Here is a 17032-nt window from a genome sequence, read left to right as displayed (position 1 = left end):
TTTTGGGGGGGGGGACATAGTGTCTTTTTATCGTGGCCTCTAACTCCAGCTAGTCCTCCTAAGTCACCTCTTTCCTTTAAATTTCTGAGGCGGTCTCAGTATGTCCACCCCTCCTGGACCCCAGAAATTACCAAGCAGCTGTTCCTATAACTCTGAGCAATCAGGTTCTGGTCTACAATTTTCACAGAGCCTGCTGAGAAACTGGGGTGTCAGTCAGCTCTTTCATGGAACCCCATATGTATATCAGACTGATTTCAACTTCCTAATTAAAAAAAATACTTGTTTTTAATTCTGTGTCTGTGTGTGGGTATATGCACCTATATGCAGGTGCCAGCAGAGGCCAGAAGAAGGCACCAGAGCCCCTAGAACTGGAGTTAGAGATGGTTGTAAACTGGGAATAAGGGATGCTGGGAACTGAATGCAGGTCCTATACAAGAGCTGTGGGTGATCTTAACTGCCAGTCATCTCTCCAGCCCCTCCAGCTCCTGCGTGCGTGTGTGTGTGTGTGTGTGTGTGTGCGTGTGTGTGTGTGTGTGTGTGTGTGTGTGTGTGTGTGTGTGCGCGCGTGCGCGTGCATGTGCACGTGCATCTGTGTCTGTGTTGTCTTTTTGTTTTTTGTTTTGTTTTGTTTGTTTGAGACGGTTTCTCCATGTAGCCCTGGCTATCCAGGCACAGGCTAGCCTTGAACTCAGAGATTTTCCTGCCTCTGCCTCAAGAATGCTAGGACTAAAAGTGTGTGACATCACTGCCTGGTGCCCCTCCAACTCTTGAATTTGAGAAATTATCTTTGCTTCAGTCTCCGGAGTAGCTTGGACTATGGGTGTGTACTGCCACATCAGACACATCCCTTGGTGTCACCGCCATTCAAGAGTAAGCATGGTCTACATGTGGTATGCTGTGCTTAGGGGGACTAGCAAGGGGTCAAGAGTGGAGCTGTGAACAATGGGCTTTTGATTTACATCTCTTGGTCCTTAGAGCTGATTCCACTCCCCCAATCTTCTCTTGACCCAGGCAAACCCTCAAACAGTGATTTCCTGGACTGGTGATGGACTCAGCTCTGACTGGTAATCTAACAGGAGACTGAGTTTGGAATCAGGTCTCAGTCCAAAAGCTTGAGGGCTTGGTGACATTGATTATCGTGTATGGTGCTTACACAGAAAATCTGAGGTCCCAGGGAGCCATGTAGGAAGAAAAAAAGCTAGGAGCTGCTTTGGGCTGTTGCCTCTGGAGTTTCCTGTGGGAGAACAGAGACGGAGGCTGGGAATGGGGGTGGAGACCATATAAGGGCGTGGAGTCCAGACCTGCCTGTCCCTGAGCTATCCATCTATGTTTCAGCCCCCATATCCCAAAAGGCAGGACAGGGGCACCCCACTCATCTTGGTGAAGAAAGTGGCCACCAGAGCAAGGAAGTGACAGTACTGGCATGGGTACCTCAGTGGAATGCTGCAAATAGAATTTGAAACCTCACTCCAAGTCCAATGCACTTTGCATCCCACGAAGGAATATGGCTCCTGAGGGAAAAGGGAGTGATCAGGCAGAATTTGTGGGGTTTTTTTGTTTGGTGTCCCTTCTAGGATGGGGTGTTCTGGATAAGGTGCAGTTTGGAGTCTAGTGAGCCAGAAAGGGTATGGACACAGCCCAGAACAATGAGGAAAAAGCCGTTCCCTTCATGAACTATGGGTGTCTTCCAGGGTGGCTTTCAGTGAACAAGCCATCCTTAAATCTTTTTTTAAAAATTATTGTTTTCTTTTTTATGTGCATGAGTGTTTTGCCTGCAGGTGTGTGTCTGTGGGCTTAGTGCCCATGGAAGTCAGAGAGGTTATTGGTTGCTTAGTAACTGGAGTTACAAATAGTTGTGGTGGGTGCTGGGCGTCAAACCTGGGTCCTCAGGAAGAGCATTAATGCCCTTAAATGATAAGCATCTCTTCAGCTCCACCCTTAAATTCTTACATTTTGAGCCAGCACTCCTAGAGAGCTCATGGGGACCAGGCAGCAGAGCACCAGGCATTAGTCTGGGACTGCTTTTGGCCTCTCCACGGCCCACCCTAAGGTTCAGGGACAGGGAGCCACTGAAACGACCAACATGGAGTCCAGTGAGTTTCCAGGCTCAGCGCTCTGGGAAGCACATCCCTCTGAGAGGGGAGACTGAGAACAGGGTTGTGGCAGCCTCTGGGGAGTATCGTGCAAGTGGGGACAGCTGCAGCTCAGCTAGGCAGCAAGCAGCTGCTGCCTGGGAGCCGGGCCAGGGCAGGGCAGGGCGGGCACGGCCCCCACAAGCCCGGAGCCTGAGCTGGCAGATCCAGATCGTGGGAGCAGGCAGTGGCTGGAGGCTGGTTTCAGGTTTTCATGCTGTGTTGACGGTCAGTTTGGTTAATGCTGAACAGATGGGGGAGGGGCGCCAGCTCCCTCGAGGACAGCTGTGGCCAAGCATGTCCACATGCACATGTGGAGGACACGAGGGCCTGCCTTACAGATGGTGCGATATGGGCTCCTCTACCCATGAACCCTCACTCACACCATTGCATACACAAGGATGGTTCTGAAGGCTGAGTGGACAAAGGCAGGGGTGCATACACTGGGTCTGCCATGGCACAGTTGGAGGTGGAAGCCAACTGAAGGCCTGGCATACATTCCTCAGTCTCTGTCACCCAGACAGAACCCCCAGAATGGGGAAGCTCTCCACCCTACGCCCTGCCCCTCAGGGGACACACCAGGCACACAGATTTATTTCAAAAGAATAATTTATAAAATGCCATCTTCTGTGTTTTCCACAGGCTTCTAGTCTCTCAGGGACACCAGATCTGGTGCTCCTTCTGTCAAGATGCTGGGACAAGCAATGGGGGGGTGAGGCTTGGGGGCTGGGGCCAAGGAGGTCCAGAGGCCTCCAACCTCTAGGTAGTTTGGGGAAGCAGAAATGTTTGGGACAAAAGCTTTGTAGCCAGGCTTAGTAAGCCCCTGAGATGGAAGCTAAGTGCCAAGGCCCAGGACATGAAGCCCTAACACTTAGCTTCTCTGAAGAAAAGTCCAAGGGCGGGGTCAGGACCCTGAGACTAGAGTTGAACTCTGGGTTGGGAACATAAAGCTAGAACAGAAGGCCTGAACTATGAACCTTAGGACCAAGCACGGACCTCCCCAGAGCAGGACCAGAAGATCTGGGACAGCAGTAGCCTCGAGTCAGAAGCTTGGTGTTGCCAACATGGAAGGCTGTATCAGGCTGCATCTGAGTTACGAGGGGCCGCTGACCTACCCGCTCATACACAACACTGTGCCCGAGCTCACGTTTGCACTCCAGGGAAAGGGAAGGGGCTTGGCTCGTGGCTGAAAACAGAGTCACTGGAGGAGCAGGTGCTGCTGGCATCCCCATTGGAGGGAGAGTAGGGTCCAAAGGTCAGGCGAAGGTCAAGGTACTGCAAAGAACAAAGCTGGTCAGCTTCCAGCCTCTGGGACAGGATGCTTCATGTGTGTGTGTCTAGGCCAAGGGAGCAGGTGGAGAGAGAACACAGGCAGGAGTGGACAGTACCTCTTCAGAGACAGCCAGCAGGACCTTGTCTAGCGCCTCCACCAGCTGCTTAAATGTCGGCCTCTGAGAGGGCACTGCATGCCAACACTCCCTCATCAGCCCGTACCTGGGAATGAGTCAAAGACACTTGTGTCTAAGGCAAAGCCAGGACTGCAGGCTCCCTGGGGTTGGGCCTCAGGGGCCTGAAGGGATAAACAGGGCAATTCAGCGGGAGGGTGGACCCAGGGTGACAAGAGTCAAGGAGAGGGAGAGGAGACGGTGCTGCTCTATGACTATGAGGCCAAAGCCAGGCAGAGGATGAGGTCTGGAAAGTGGAGTGAGGGAGGGTGTCCTTACAACTCTGGGGGGCAGTTCGGGGGCCGGTCCATCCTGTGCCCCTCTCGAAGCAGTGAGAACAGTTCTTCCACTGGGATGCCAGGGTATGGGGAGCCCCCGAGAGTGAAGATTTCCCACAGCAGGATCCCAAAGGACCACCTGGAGGCAGAAATAGGGCTGAGCAGGGCCCACCGTCCTTCCTCCCTGAGGCTGTGGTAGGGGCTATTGCAGTCATGACCCACCCCTGGGGATAGGGAGGGGCACTCATTTCTTTGGAGTCTGATCCCACACAAGTCCCAGGCCTAATCAGAAGAACTCCTATGATCTTGTGACTTTGGCTAGGGCCCTTTTAGAAGGGAGGGACAATGACGGCTGATATCTGAGATCCCAGCTCCCGGACTCACACATCACTCTGGTGTGTGTATACACGGTCAAACAAGGCCTCAGGAGCCATCCACTTGACTGGCAGGCGGCCCTGGAGGAAGGTGGTGGGGACAATGGTGTTGAGTTGCACAGACCTATACCTTCCATGCCAGGCCCAGCCTCCACTTCCCTCCATGCGCTCTGCCCTGGCCCTCACATTGCTGGTTTTCTTATAGTAGTCAATATGGTGGACACCACGGGCCAGCCCAAAGTCAGCAATCTTCATCACATCGTCCTCTGTCACCAGCACATTTCGGGCAGCCAGGTCTCGGTGAATGCACTAAGAGGAAGGCAGGGAACTTAGGTGTATCAGGACGCATGTCTGGGAGCTGTGCTCATCATTTCACAGTTAGCCCAGGGGCTGGAGTCATTCACCCCCTGGACAGATGAGAAATGGAATGGGCAGAGGCCTGGGCTGCTTCCCCAGCACCAGAGAGAGAAAAGGAAGTGTGTCTGTCCAGAACCCACACCTGTGCCATGGCTGCATTTGCCGTACCCATGGGTTAGAGGATAGCTGAAGAGAGAGTGGGGACATGCAGGGTAACGAGTGGGGACGTGCAGGGTTAGCTGCATCTGGAAGGAGCAACGTGTAAAGGACAGCGCAGTGGACAGGGAGAGAAGGAGCAGCTGAGGACATTCAATGCCACCAGCACGGAGGTGTGAGATGGAGGAGTTAGAGTGGCCCAGAGCACACTAGAACTGTCTCTTGTCCACACCTTCCGAGACTCCAGATACTGCATGCCTCGGGCCACCTGGTAGGCACAGGAGACCAGGGCCGGGAAGGAGAGTGGCCCATCACTGCTCCGAGGCCCATCAGGGCTGAGGTCAGGGCCTGGGGGGCGCCGGGCACGGAGGAATTCCCGAAGGTTTCCCTTGGCAGCACATTCCACAATCACATACAGGGGCCCTACAGGGGTAGGCATGGGCCAGGCGCTGGGAAGACTGGCAAGACTGTGTCTTTGCATCCCAACTGCCCGCCTGTGCCCGCCCGGCTCCTGCCCTACCTTCCTGAGTGCAGACTCCCAGCAGGTTGATGATATTCTTGTGACGTCCGATCAGCTTCATCATCTCCATCTCAGACACTAGGTCTGCCAAATCCTTGTCAGAGGCATTGTCTGAAACGCCAACAACTGGACTGAGGAAGCTGCTCTTCAACTCCACAAGAGCAGCACAGGGTGTGTGTGTGGGGGGCGGGGGCAGGGGCAGGTCAAGGAACACTGGAGCAAGGCTTGGGTTAAAACCCTGCTTGGCTGTGTGCCTCAAAAGAAGCCTTTTAGAGCTAGGGATGCGGTCAGAGTATAGAGTGCTTGCCTAGCATGGATCTCTGCATTCAGTACTCCCCACAGCATACCACGAGGCATGGGAGGGCCTGCTTGATGAATATGAGGCTAGCCTGGGCTACACAAGATTAAAAAAAAAAAACCCTCAACAATGTGAGTGAGTGTGTGTGTGTGTGTGTGTGTGTGTGTGTGTGTGTGTGTTTAAAGAAGAGGTCATGAATTTGAAAAGGAGTGGGAAGCATGGGAGGATAGAATGGGGTAGAGATGATACCCCCATACAATACTCGTGGATGACATTCTCCCAAAAAAGTAACTGCTTAAAAAATAATAATTCCAGACCAGGTATGGTGGCTCACACCTGTAATCTTCTATGAATTTGGGACCAGCTTGATCTACTTATCAAACTGTAGGACAGTCAGGAATACACACACACACACACACACACACACACACACACACACACACATATGAAAGAAAGAAAGGAAGGAAGGAAGAAAGAAAAAAAGAAAGAAAGAGAAAAGAAATCCTATTTATTTATTCAAGGCAGTGTTTGTTTCTCTATGTAGCCCTGGCTGTCCCAGAACTAGCTCTGTAGACCAGGCTGGGCTCGAACTCCAGAGATCTTCCTGCCTCACCCTCCTGATTGCTGGGATTAAAGACATGTGCCACTACGCCTGGCTTAAATAATTCCTTTAGTGGTCTGGGGAAATGCTCAGTGGGTAAAGTGCTTGCTGAACAAATATGGGGGCCTGAGTTTGGATTTCTAGCACCCACATAAAAGCTACGGGTGCAGCAGTACGGCAGACGCGGCCCTAACACCTGTGGTACAGGAGTAGAGGCAGTTCATGTAGCTGAAACAGCAAGAGACTGTGTCTCAAAACCACAAGGTGGCCGTGTGGTGGTGGCGCACGCCTTTAATCCCAGCACTTGGGAGGCAGAGGCAGGTGGATCTCTGTGAGTTCGAGGCCAGCCTGGTCTACACAGTGAGTTCCAGGACAGGCTCCAAAGCCACAGAGAAACCCTGTCTCGCAAAACAAAAACAACAAAACAAAACAAAAACAAAAACACCGTAAGGTGGTAATAGAGGAAGACAGCTGGTACTGTACATCTATACCCCGCCCCCCACACACGTACACCTAGCGCACACATACCTCACACATACTCACACGTCTCTTAACCTCTTGGAACCTCAGGCTTGTCTTTTATGAAGCAGAATACCTCACACAAGTTTCAAGGAAGAAACATGAAAGATCTCCAAGAGCTGACCTTTCTATGAGCAGGTCCAAGGGGTGGGAGAGAGGTAGAAGCTCCTGACAGGAAGGAGGAAGTCGTGTTATCTAGTGCTTGGGTGAGGTGACAGTTCCTAGGAAGTGCCCTGAGGTCCTATTATCATCTGGGAAGGAAACGTCCGTGACTTCCCTTGAGAAGACAGGGCTAAGGACAAGGACTAGGCCCCCAGGGCGGACCTGAAGCCTTGGGACAAAGACATGGTTCTTATCCTAGCCACACATCAATATAAAGAAGCCTATTTCACAATCACTGCCTCCCAGAAAGTGCCAGCTGGCTCCAGCTGTGCAGACGTGGGGGAGGGGGGCAATCCAGTGGCTGGGCTATTCTTGCAGAGGTGGCTGGGGACGGCAGCAGCAGCAGGTTCTAAGTGCGGGGATTGGGGGGGGGCAGCAGCAAGATGGCTATGACCAAGTGGTGTAATATCAAACAGCAAAAGACTGAGTAAGCATGAATATGATTTACACAGAATAAAACAGTAAACTGAGTGGCTTGTTGGGCGTACATGCCTTTGATCCCAGCACTTTGGAGGCAGAGACAGACTGATCTCTGTGAGTTGAAGGCCAGCCTGGTCTGAGAGAGAGTTCCTGGATGGCCAGGGCCACACAGAGAAACAACATTGTCTCAAAAAGCTACCAACAACAACAATAAAATACATATATATGTATAATAAATGCATAGAAGAAATCATAAAGGAGCTGACAGATGGCTCAGTGTGCAAGCCTGATAACGGCTCAGTGTGCAAGCCTGATAACAAGAGTTTGTTTCCTGCAGTTGACTCCCAGAAGTTGTTCTCTGACAGCCATGTGCACAGTATGATATGTGCTCACACATGCCCACACTTAAACACACATCACACACAAAAGACAACAATCGCCTTAAATCCCAGCACTTGGGAGGCAGAGGCAAGTAGAGCTCTGTGAACTCAAGTCCAGCCTGGTCTATGCAGGCCAGCCAGGACTGTATAGTATGACCCTGTCTAAAAAAGTAATAAACTTTAAAAAATAAAATAAAAGAGATTCCTATGGACAAATGCTAAGTGACACTTTGGGGACATTGCATGAGGTCCCAGCTTTTTTTTTTTTTTGAGGGATTGTATGTCAGCCCTGGCACGTTTTACAAGACACTTAGCCAGTCCTCTTCAGATTTTGAAAAAGGGTTTCACTAAGTTGTCTGGGCTGGACTTGTATCAATCTGTAGCCTAGGCAGGCCTTGGTTTTATAATCCTATTGTCTTAGAATCCCAAGTATCTGCCCCAAGACCCATGAACTTGGCAATGTGTGTGTGTGTGTGTGTGTGTGTGTGTGTGTGTATGTGTGTGCGCGCGCGTGCGCGCGCGCACAAGTGCCATGTGTGTGGGGTACCTTCAGAGGTCAGAGAAGATGTCAGAATCCCTGGAGCTGGAGCTACAGGTAGGTGGTTTTAAGTTGCCCACATCAATGTGGATGCTGGGAATTGAACTTGAGTCCTCTGCAAGAGTAATGGTTGCACCATCTCTCCAGCCCTGAGACTGGGGCTTTTAAACAGAGTTGATCAATACAGACTTGGATGGGAGGACTATGTGATGGTGGTGTGTAATTTAGTGGGATTGATGAGAAGACACGTGAGGATGATACATGAGGCCCGAGCCCTAGTCACCACACATCTCATAGGGATCATCACCCAGCAGTTAAAGTTTACTGAGCTAGCCAGGTGGAGTTCCAGTGCTCAGGAGGATCACTATGAGTTCCAGGCTGGGCTGAATGGCAGAGTGACTTCCATGTCAGCCCAGGCTAGACTGTGACTCAGCCTTAAGCAAAAAAAATTTCATACCCTGTATCAAAAATTTACTAAGCCCTGTGTACCAGACACATCCTCTGAACGCCAGCCTGAGAGGCAACGGACCATTATTTATCCCAATAGAGATACGAGGAGAAAGTGAGGCTCAGAAGTCACTTGCCAAGGCCAGATGTTAGCATTCAGGCATCTGTTCTGGCCTGCCCTCGGGGTTCTGACAGCTGCAGCCACTAAGAGCACCACCTGTGCACGTTCACTACTTTCCCTTTTAAAAGGGCCCTGCCCATCTCTTATCCCTCTCCCTCTCCCTCTCTCTCTCTCTCTCTCTCTCTCTCTCTGCCTCTCTGCCTCTCTTTCTTCTCTCCCACTGCTCCTGTCCCCAGAGGTTGGTCTCCCCCTCTCTTTTCCCCCTTTTATGATCCCTTTCCTTAATTAAAAAACAAAACAAAACAAAACAAAAACAAAAAACCCTCCACTTGAATTCTGTTGCATGGTATCTTTCTCTCTTGCAGTGCTTTTTTAAAATTACAACACCAGCAGCAGAGTTTGGTCCCAGCATGCCCTGCCCAGGTAGCCACACATACCTTTCAGCATCTTCACAGCCACGGTGCTGGTTTGGTCTGGCTGGGAGGGGTTCATGCCGAAGGCTTCTGCTCGAACCACTTGCCCAAAGCAGCCCTCGCCCAGGGGCTTCCCGAGCACCAGCCTGGAGATGAAGGAGACCCATGGCTCAGATCTGTGGGTACCACTCTTGAGTTGGCATTCCCATCCTTACTCTGCTCAGTGTACCTGTCCCGGGGGAACTCCCAAAGTGGGTCCAGAGGTAGGTCTAGGCTCACAAGGCCTGTGAGCAAGGGTGGGCCACTGGAGGACAGTCGGACACCTCGTACCAGGGACAAGCTCGATTTGCCAGAGGACCGGGACTCCAAAGAGAACTGCAAAGTGGGGGATTTGTTCTGCCTGCTGGGGCCAGGCTGAGAGCCATATAGGGCAGGGGCTGGGGATAGGCACAGTACCTGTCGGGCCAAAGGGAAACGGGACAACTTTTGTACGGTGACAGGCTGGCGGGAGTGGTGGCCATGGATTGCTTGTCGGTGATAGACCCCGGCCAGCAGCAAGACCACCGCCAAAGCCAGTGAACCAGACACATACAGGATGATGTCTGTGGATCTGGCCTCAGATGCTGTGGTGGTCCACGTGACGTCTTCCTCTGCTCTCACCGTTACAAGGACATAGAGAAACTGAGTGGTCAGTGTTCCATGGGTCAGCCTTCCCCCTCCCCCACCTTAGGTCCCCATAGCTACCAACACATAAAGGGACACACACTGAAAAAGTGGCAGTTACACAAAGTCTTATACCCCTGAGGGCCACATGGACAGTCATGTAAAATCAGACACATATCCCTGTTGGATTCAGCGAGAAAGCATTAATCTAACATGTACAGTGCCCCAAACAAACAAATACTGTACCCCCACAGGCCAAGGAAACTGCCCACCCAACAGGCCATAGCCTGTGGCCTCTCCCAGGCCTCCCAGGTGCTCACCTGGCAGCACCGTGAGCCACGCTGACTGGTAGGAAAGGCCGATGGAGTTGCCCGCCAGGCAGGTGTACTCTCCCGCGTCCTCAGCTGACACATTCCTCAGGTACAAGACCTCTACCTCTGAGCTATTGATGTCTGTTGTCTGAAGCAGCGACAGGCCGGGTCACAGGAGGGTCAGGGGCCACACTGTAGCTGGGAGGGTGGTTGGGGACCATCCCACCCCAGGGGGAAAGGGTGGGGCCCAGGCGCTCGCAGGAACGGAACCTTCAGGACTTGTACATAGGGGAAGCCGTCAGCGCCGAAACTGCTGCCGTTGATGACGATGTGCTTCAGCCACTGGATGTGGGGCTGGGCGTCACTGTACACCTTGCACAGCAGCTCCACATTGCTGCCAACCACAGCTGTGGTGTTGGCTGGGAGCCCCGCCTGCAGGATGGGCCGGTGCGGGGACCGCTCTGGGGGCCAGGCCAAGCCGTCAACCCTGACCGGTGGCGCCCATGAAATCACCCAGTTTACCTGCCCCAGCCACCATCCCAGTTCAAGGGAAGGACCTTCTGGACTTGCAGCTCAGACCCCGTCTCTTCTGCTCACCCTCCTTCAACCTCTTATGGCTTTACTGCCTCTAGGTCCAGGACAGCGTCTCAGACTCACACAAAGCTTCCACAGCCTGCCCCCACCCCCATAAATGCTGCGCTCACGGCACACACCCGCCACTAACGCTGCTTCCTTAGTAACTGAATCCAGCCCGCGCCGTCTGCCTGGTGGTGCCCTTCTCACTTTCAGGCAGACTTCTCCTTCAGTCCACAGGCCCTTTTGCTTCCTTCTGATCCTTAGAGCCATTTGACTCATCTAAAACTGACTCCATCTTGTCTCCAAGACAAGATACCCACCCTGAGGGCAGGATGGAGCCCAAGGTAAGTAACACTCTTTGTCCTACCCCAGCCCATCCGCTCACCCAGCACATCCAACAGATAGCTGTAGCGAATGCTGCCCAGAGAGTTCTCCACGAGGCATGTGTACGTGCCATGGTCTGAGGGGACCACACTCTCCATCACCAGGCTCCAGTGTTGGTGGCGCAGCTGGAAGCAGAGGAAGTGTCTGTAGGGGACCACTAAACTGGGGAGAGCCAGACAGAGGGAGGACAGAACCTGCCTATGGCTCTTCTCAGTCTCCTTAGGCCCTGAGAGGACCAGACCAAGGCCAGAGATCCCTAGACAGAGAAAAATGCTGTAGGAAGTGTCTGAGTGGGGCTGGAGGCCATTGTTCAGCAATGAAGAGCAATGGCTACTCTTCTAGAGGTCCCAGGTTTGATTCCTAGCACCCAGACGGTGGCTCACAGCCATTTGTAACTCCAGTTCCAGGGGACCTGACTCTCTCTTCTAACCTCTGCAGGCACTGGACAGATACATAGTACACATATATACATGCAGAGTAAAACATTCATGCACATGAAATAAATAAATCCCCCAAATAATAAGTGTCTGGAGGCCAGGCATAGTGGTTCACACTTATAATGTCAGCACAGCACTTGGAAGGCAAAGGCAGGAGGCTGTGAGTTCAAGGCCAGTCTGGACCACAAAATGAATTCCAAGCCAGTCAAGAACTACACAGTGAGACCCTGTCTCAAACAAACAAACAAACAAAACAAAACAAACAAAAAACAGCATCTGAGGCCTAGTTTGGGCCCTGAGTTTTAGCTGTACCCTGCCTAGGTGTGCTTCTTGGTGCTAGACCACACAGTTCCTCATGGTTGTGGCGACCCCAACCATAAAATTATTTTTTTTGTTGTTGTTTTGTTTTTTCGAGATAGGGTTTCTCTGTAGCTTTGAAGGCTGTCCTGGAACTCTCTCAGTAGACCAGGCTGGTCTCAAACTCAGAGAGATCCTCTGCCTCTGCCTCCCAAGTGCTAGGATTAAAGAGGTGCGCCACCAACACCCGGCGAACAAATTATTTTCATTGCTACTTTATAACTGTAATTCTGCTACTGTTATGAATTGTGATGTAAATATCTGATATGCAACCCTTGTGAAAAGTCATTTGATCCCCAAAGGGGTGGCACCCTCAGGTTGAGAACCATCGTGCTATTCTTTGCCCACTCAGCGTCTCGGGTTCCTCTTTACTGCACAGAGCTCAGTCCGTGAGCACCAGCCTCAAAGCGAGGTGCTGAAGCCTGTGATGCCCACCAGTCAATCTTTCTCCTCACTTTATGGGAGGAGACCAGCCAGAACGCTACAGTAAAACCCTGTCTCAACCCAGCATCATCACTCCAGGTGAGACTGTGAGCGCCTCTAGTCCCAGCACCAGGAAGGCAGAGGCAGGCAGTTCTTTGGGAGTTTTGTGGCCAGCCTGGTCTACATAATGAGTTCCAGGGCAGGCAGGGCTAGACAGAGATAGCCTCAAAAAACAGTCTCAAAAAACAAAACAAAAACAAAAACAAAACCAGCAGCATCCAGGTTGGGGAGGTGGCTCAGTGTTTAGGGGCACTTGCTGCTACTCCCCAGCACCCACACCAGGCAGCCCCCAGGGATCTGATACCCTCTTCTAGTCTCAGTGGGCCCCAATGCACATAGTATTTACTCACACATAAACAAAGATAACAGAAGCAAATCTGTGATGCCTCTCCCCCATAAATGTCGTCATCAATAATGAGAACTCCGCCAGAACGCAAAAGGGTTAGCCGTTGCTAAAGCTGAGAGGGCAGAATATGTGAGTGGCAAATGGGGAGGGAGGTTGTGCCAGAGCTGTCCATTGTCTGGGGCTCTGCGACTACCTTCCTCATTAGATATATTGGTCTGTGTGGGGAAATGAAAATGGGGGGCAGATGGACTTGGAAGCCCAGACTCACCCGAATGCCTCCAATGCGATTCTCCCCATGGAAGGCCTGTCCATCCTTGAGCCAACGGATAGTGGGCATGGGGTTGCCTGCAGCTGGGCAGCGGAATTTGACAGTGTTCCCGGCAGGCACTGCATGCAGTTTCTTCTCCATGCGTTGAGGATGTGTCCAGTAGGGTGCTGGAGGGAGAAGAGTAATTAGGACCTCTAAGGTGACCGTGGCTCCCACACAGGTCTCTTCTCAGTAACCAGATGGGTAGCAGGGTTGAGTTCTTGAAAAGAAATACCAACCTTGCTGGGGGTAAACATGCCCACTTGTGGAGCCATTGAGGGTCCTGGGGTCCTCATCACTATTGATGGAGGTTAAGGAGTCTCCTCGGGAACAAAGGAAGGCATCTGAAGTCTAAGAGAAGAGAGTTTCTCTCCCAAGGCACCCTTTAAACGCCCTGTCAGAACCTCTTACCATTCACAATCAGGGTAAGATTGTGTAAGACGGTCATGGAACCACGTGCCAGGCAGAGGTATTGGCCAGCATCCTCAGGGAGGAAGCTGGTGATCTCCAGGCGGCCCCTCCAGCCCCGTGCTCGTCCAGCAGACGCTAAGCGCCTGCCCTCCTTGTACCAATGACCACCACGCTCAGTACGTCTACAGCACTGTCGCACAGGCTGCCCTACGGCCACAGTCAACACCTGATCTTGCCGCTCCAGGGCCGGGGCTAGGCAGGGCTCTGGGGACAGATGGCAGAAGTCAATGACACTCAGAGCTCCATCCGAGGTAAGCTCCTTCCCCTCCCCCTGCATACAGAGAACATGCTACACACATGGAACACAAAGATCCTGTGACACATGCTGTTCCCATACACAGAACCACATGCTACAAATGCTTTGCCCAGGGCCAATGCCACACTTTTTCCAGGAGTTGTCACACACACACTTGGCACACATGCTAGACATGCTTCTGCCCCAAATGTACACACACACACACACACACACACACACACACACACCACACAGGGTACATGCTATAGGTGCCATACAGGACACATGCCACGCTTCTGAGGCAAACTATACTCACTACACACATCACACATGCTGTTTGCACCTCCCAACCAACACACCCGGTGCATACTTAGAAACACACACATAAACACGCAGCCGAGGGGCTCACCACTGGCTCTGCAGCCGAGCCCAGGCTCTGTGCCCTGCAAGGCTAATCCTCTCTTGTAGACATACAGACAGGAGGGTGCTTGCTGGGAGCCAGACAGTGAATCTCAGTGCTCCAGCCTGGCCCTGCTGCCACCTTCTTAGGGCCAAGGCCTGGGTCCTCTCCAGCTTTGCTCAGCCAGAGGCCCTTCCCCACCACCCTCTCCCACCTTACAGCCCATACCCAGCTCCATTTCCTCAGAGGCATCAAGAAACACAGCTGGTGTCCCCAGAAGGATGCTCAATAGGACCCATGGCAGCCACATTTCCTCCCAGCTGTTCTCAGGACCCAGGCCAGACTCCCCACTGACCGCCTTCCTGAAACAGGGGGAAAGAGTTCCTGTTACATTTGCTCTCTTTTCTGGTGAGGACACAGACAGAAAGAAAGCAGTCAGCCAGCTCCTCCAAACCCCAGTCAGCAGCAGGGCCAAGGCTGGGAGCAGCACTGATGCTGCCAGTGCCCAAGACCGCTCCATAGGAGGTTCTGCAGGGGGTGGTGTGCCGGACTTCCTGCTTGCCTTGAGTCCCACTGAGACCCTGGCATGTCTTCACAGAAAGAGCAGTTTTAGGATTCTTTTCTTGGAAGGAAGCAGACATGGTGACATATCTTTTTGCTCACTCTCAGTACACATCATTTATTTTTTGCTGAATAAATGAATTCATTGCTGAAGAGTTAAAGAGAAGTGGAATCTAATACCAGGCCAGCCTGCAACATCTGGACGCTGTCGAACAGGACCCCACTCTCTAGCATTACTGACATTTCCATGTCCAGCTTGGGATCCTTCCAGAGGCTGGGTGCTCTCCCCTAACAAGGCACTGTCCAAACTAAAGACATTCTTCCTCATTCTGAGCCAGAAATGCATCCTGGGGACACTTGAGCTGGTTCATACCCTCCCAACTTCGTCTTAGACAATGCGGGAGCTTGTTTGGTTTTGCTTACTGTTTTTTGCAGAGTTGGGGATTAAACCCAAGACCTCCTTACATGCTAAGCAAACACTCTGCCACTAAGCTTCATGTTTAGCTGACTTTGTAAATAACACAGATTTTAACATGTCTGGCAATGACAAACTCAAATCCTGATTCTTGTCAAGACCTCTCTTTGTCTCTTTCTGGACCATTGTCATCATAGGATTGTTTCAGGGATAAAGGGGACAATACATGAAGGGTGGGACACACAGGGTGTTGGTGGGATGTGCTTCCAGCCGCCCCCTGATTGCTCATGGCACGCTCTGTCAGACCTTAGCCAACCACTCTGCTTCCGAATGGTTGCTGTTAGGTGTGATGCACACGCTCACCATCAAGAGTAACCCTTGTCCAAATGGAGGGTCCCTGCTTCCCAAAAGAGCCAGAGCTGAGACTTGACTTGAGCAGAGGGCCAGCATAGTCCCGGGATGTACAGTCTTTCCACGTAGTCTTGGTGGCATCTTTGGATCAGTGTTCCTTTTCTCGGGTCCTTGCTCATGTTGGGCAAGTGCTCTACTACTGAGTTATGTCCCTAACCCGAGCATGCTTTACGTATGGAATGCTTGTGAGCTTGGTTTCTTGTTTGTCTGTTTTTTGTTTGTTTGTTTTAAGACAGGGTTTCTCTACATAACCCTGGCTGTCCTGGAACTCAGAGATCTGCCTGCCTCTGCCTCCCAAGTGCTGGGATTAAAGGCATGGGCCACCCTTAATGATTCTTAAAAGTTGTATTCCATACTTTATCAAACTGGGAATGGTGCCCATTAAGCCCCTCTCCTCAGTCGACTGACTGACCTCCTCAATCATCCTTCAATGTGTCTCATTTCCCCTGGCCTTACTTAGGCCAGGTCCTGGTCCTTTCTTGCTTGAATCTTGACAAATCTTAGTTCTTCACCCTCAACCTTCCAGGTTTTTTGTTTTTTCCCCAATCACCCTATGACCCAGTTTACAAGCTTTTAAGGATTAATTGTGGACCATCGTTTACTTTTTTCTTTATCTTTTTTTACTTTTTTTATTATTTTGAGACAAGGTCTCACTAAAGTTGATCAGGCAGGCTGGCTTTGAAACTCACTCTGCAAACCAAGCTGGTCTTCAAACTGTGAGCCTCCTGCCTCAGCCGGGCTAGTGCCCATGTGCCAGGCCCAGCTTTTCCTAGGCCTCATTTTAAATGCCAGTGTCAATTGTGTTAGTCCCACTGTCTGCCCCTTTAGTTCCTTCCTTCAGGAAATTCTAAAGTCCAGCGCATTTGCTTTCTTGCTTGTGCCTTTGTGTCCCTTATTCCTCTTCTCCACCGGCTTAGCTATCTTCTTAGAACCTTGACCTGTCCCCTCTCCTAAATTTAATCTGCCTGCCTGCAAGACTCCAACCACACCCTGCGAAGCACAGAGGGTCTCTCTAGCGCCCCCAACGGGTGGACAGGTCCGGGCAGGTTTTCTTCCCACTCCTAGGCTGCCCTGAACTCAGAACCACAGAGTCCTTGGTCCGGTCATCGCGCGGCTGGCCCCCGAAGGTCGCCAACGCTTGGCATCAGAGACTGTCATCAGACAGCCTTGAGCTCTCCACCCTCCGCACTCACACGTTGTGGAGCTCCGGACAAGCGCCTGCGCCTCTGTCAATTGAGTTGGTTTCCTCATCTTTATGTCCAGCGCGCTGCGGTTACCAGCCCAAGGGCGACGGTGCTCTTACTTTAGTGCCCCCACCCCGTCACCCTCGGGGCGCAAGTCATCGGTCCTCATGCTGAGTTGCACAGACAGCTGGCCCATCGCCCCCGCCCCGGTGGGCAATGAGTAACTAGAACGGTGACCAGGGTGCTCTTTGAACGGAGGGGGACAAAAGGCCCTGTGTGCGCTGCGGGTTACTGATTTACCGCCCCCTCCACCCAACCACTCCCGCCGCG

The 17032-nt window shown here is 52.0% G+C and overlaps 1 protein-coding gene across 1 annotated transcript; it reads right to left on the bottom strand.

The window, feature by feature from the left end:
* Nucleotides 1–2757: 2757 nt before the first annotated feature.
* Nucleotides 2758–14489, bottom strand: Fgfr4 (fibroblast growth factor receptor 4). Its single transcript, XM_035441542.1, has 17 exons — nucleotides 14360–14489; nucleotides 13437–13700; nucleotides 13265–13345; nucleotides 12987–13153; nucleotides 11097–11220; nucleotides 10406–10596; nucleotides 10145–10283; nucleotides 9618–9811; nucleotides 9391–9536; nucleotides 9186–9307; nucleotides 5263–5373; nucleotides 4975–5165; nucleotides 4416–4538; nucleotides 4240–4310; nucleotides 3857–3994; nucleotides 3521–3626; nucleotides 2758–3407 (listed from the first exon to the last, which is right to left on the bottom strand). The coding sequence occupies exons 1-17, from the start codon at nucleotides 14439–14441 to the stop codon at nucleotides 3276–3278; spliced, it is 2382 nt and encodes a 793-aa protein (XP_035297433.1). The 5' UTR covers nucleotides 14442–14489; the 3' UTR covers nucleotides 2758–3275.
* Nucleotides 14490–17032: the final 2543 nt, after the last annotated feature.

This window comes from Cricetulus griseus, chromosome 3 (assembly GCF_003668045.3).
Source record: "Cricetulus griseus strain 17A/GY chromosome 3, alternate assembly CriGri-PICRH-1.0, whole genome shotgun sequence".
Classification (NCBI taxonomy): Eukaryota; Metazoa; Chordata; class Mammalia; order Rodentia; family Cricetidae; genus Cricetulus; species Cricetulus griseus.
Note: the sequence above shows the minus strand (reverse complement) of the source record. Positions and strands in the feature narration are given on the sequence as shown.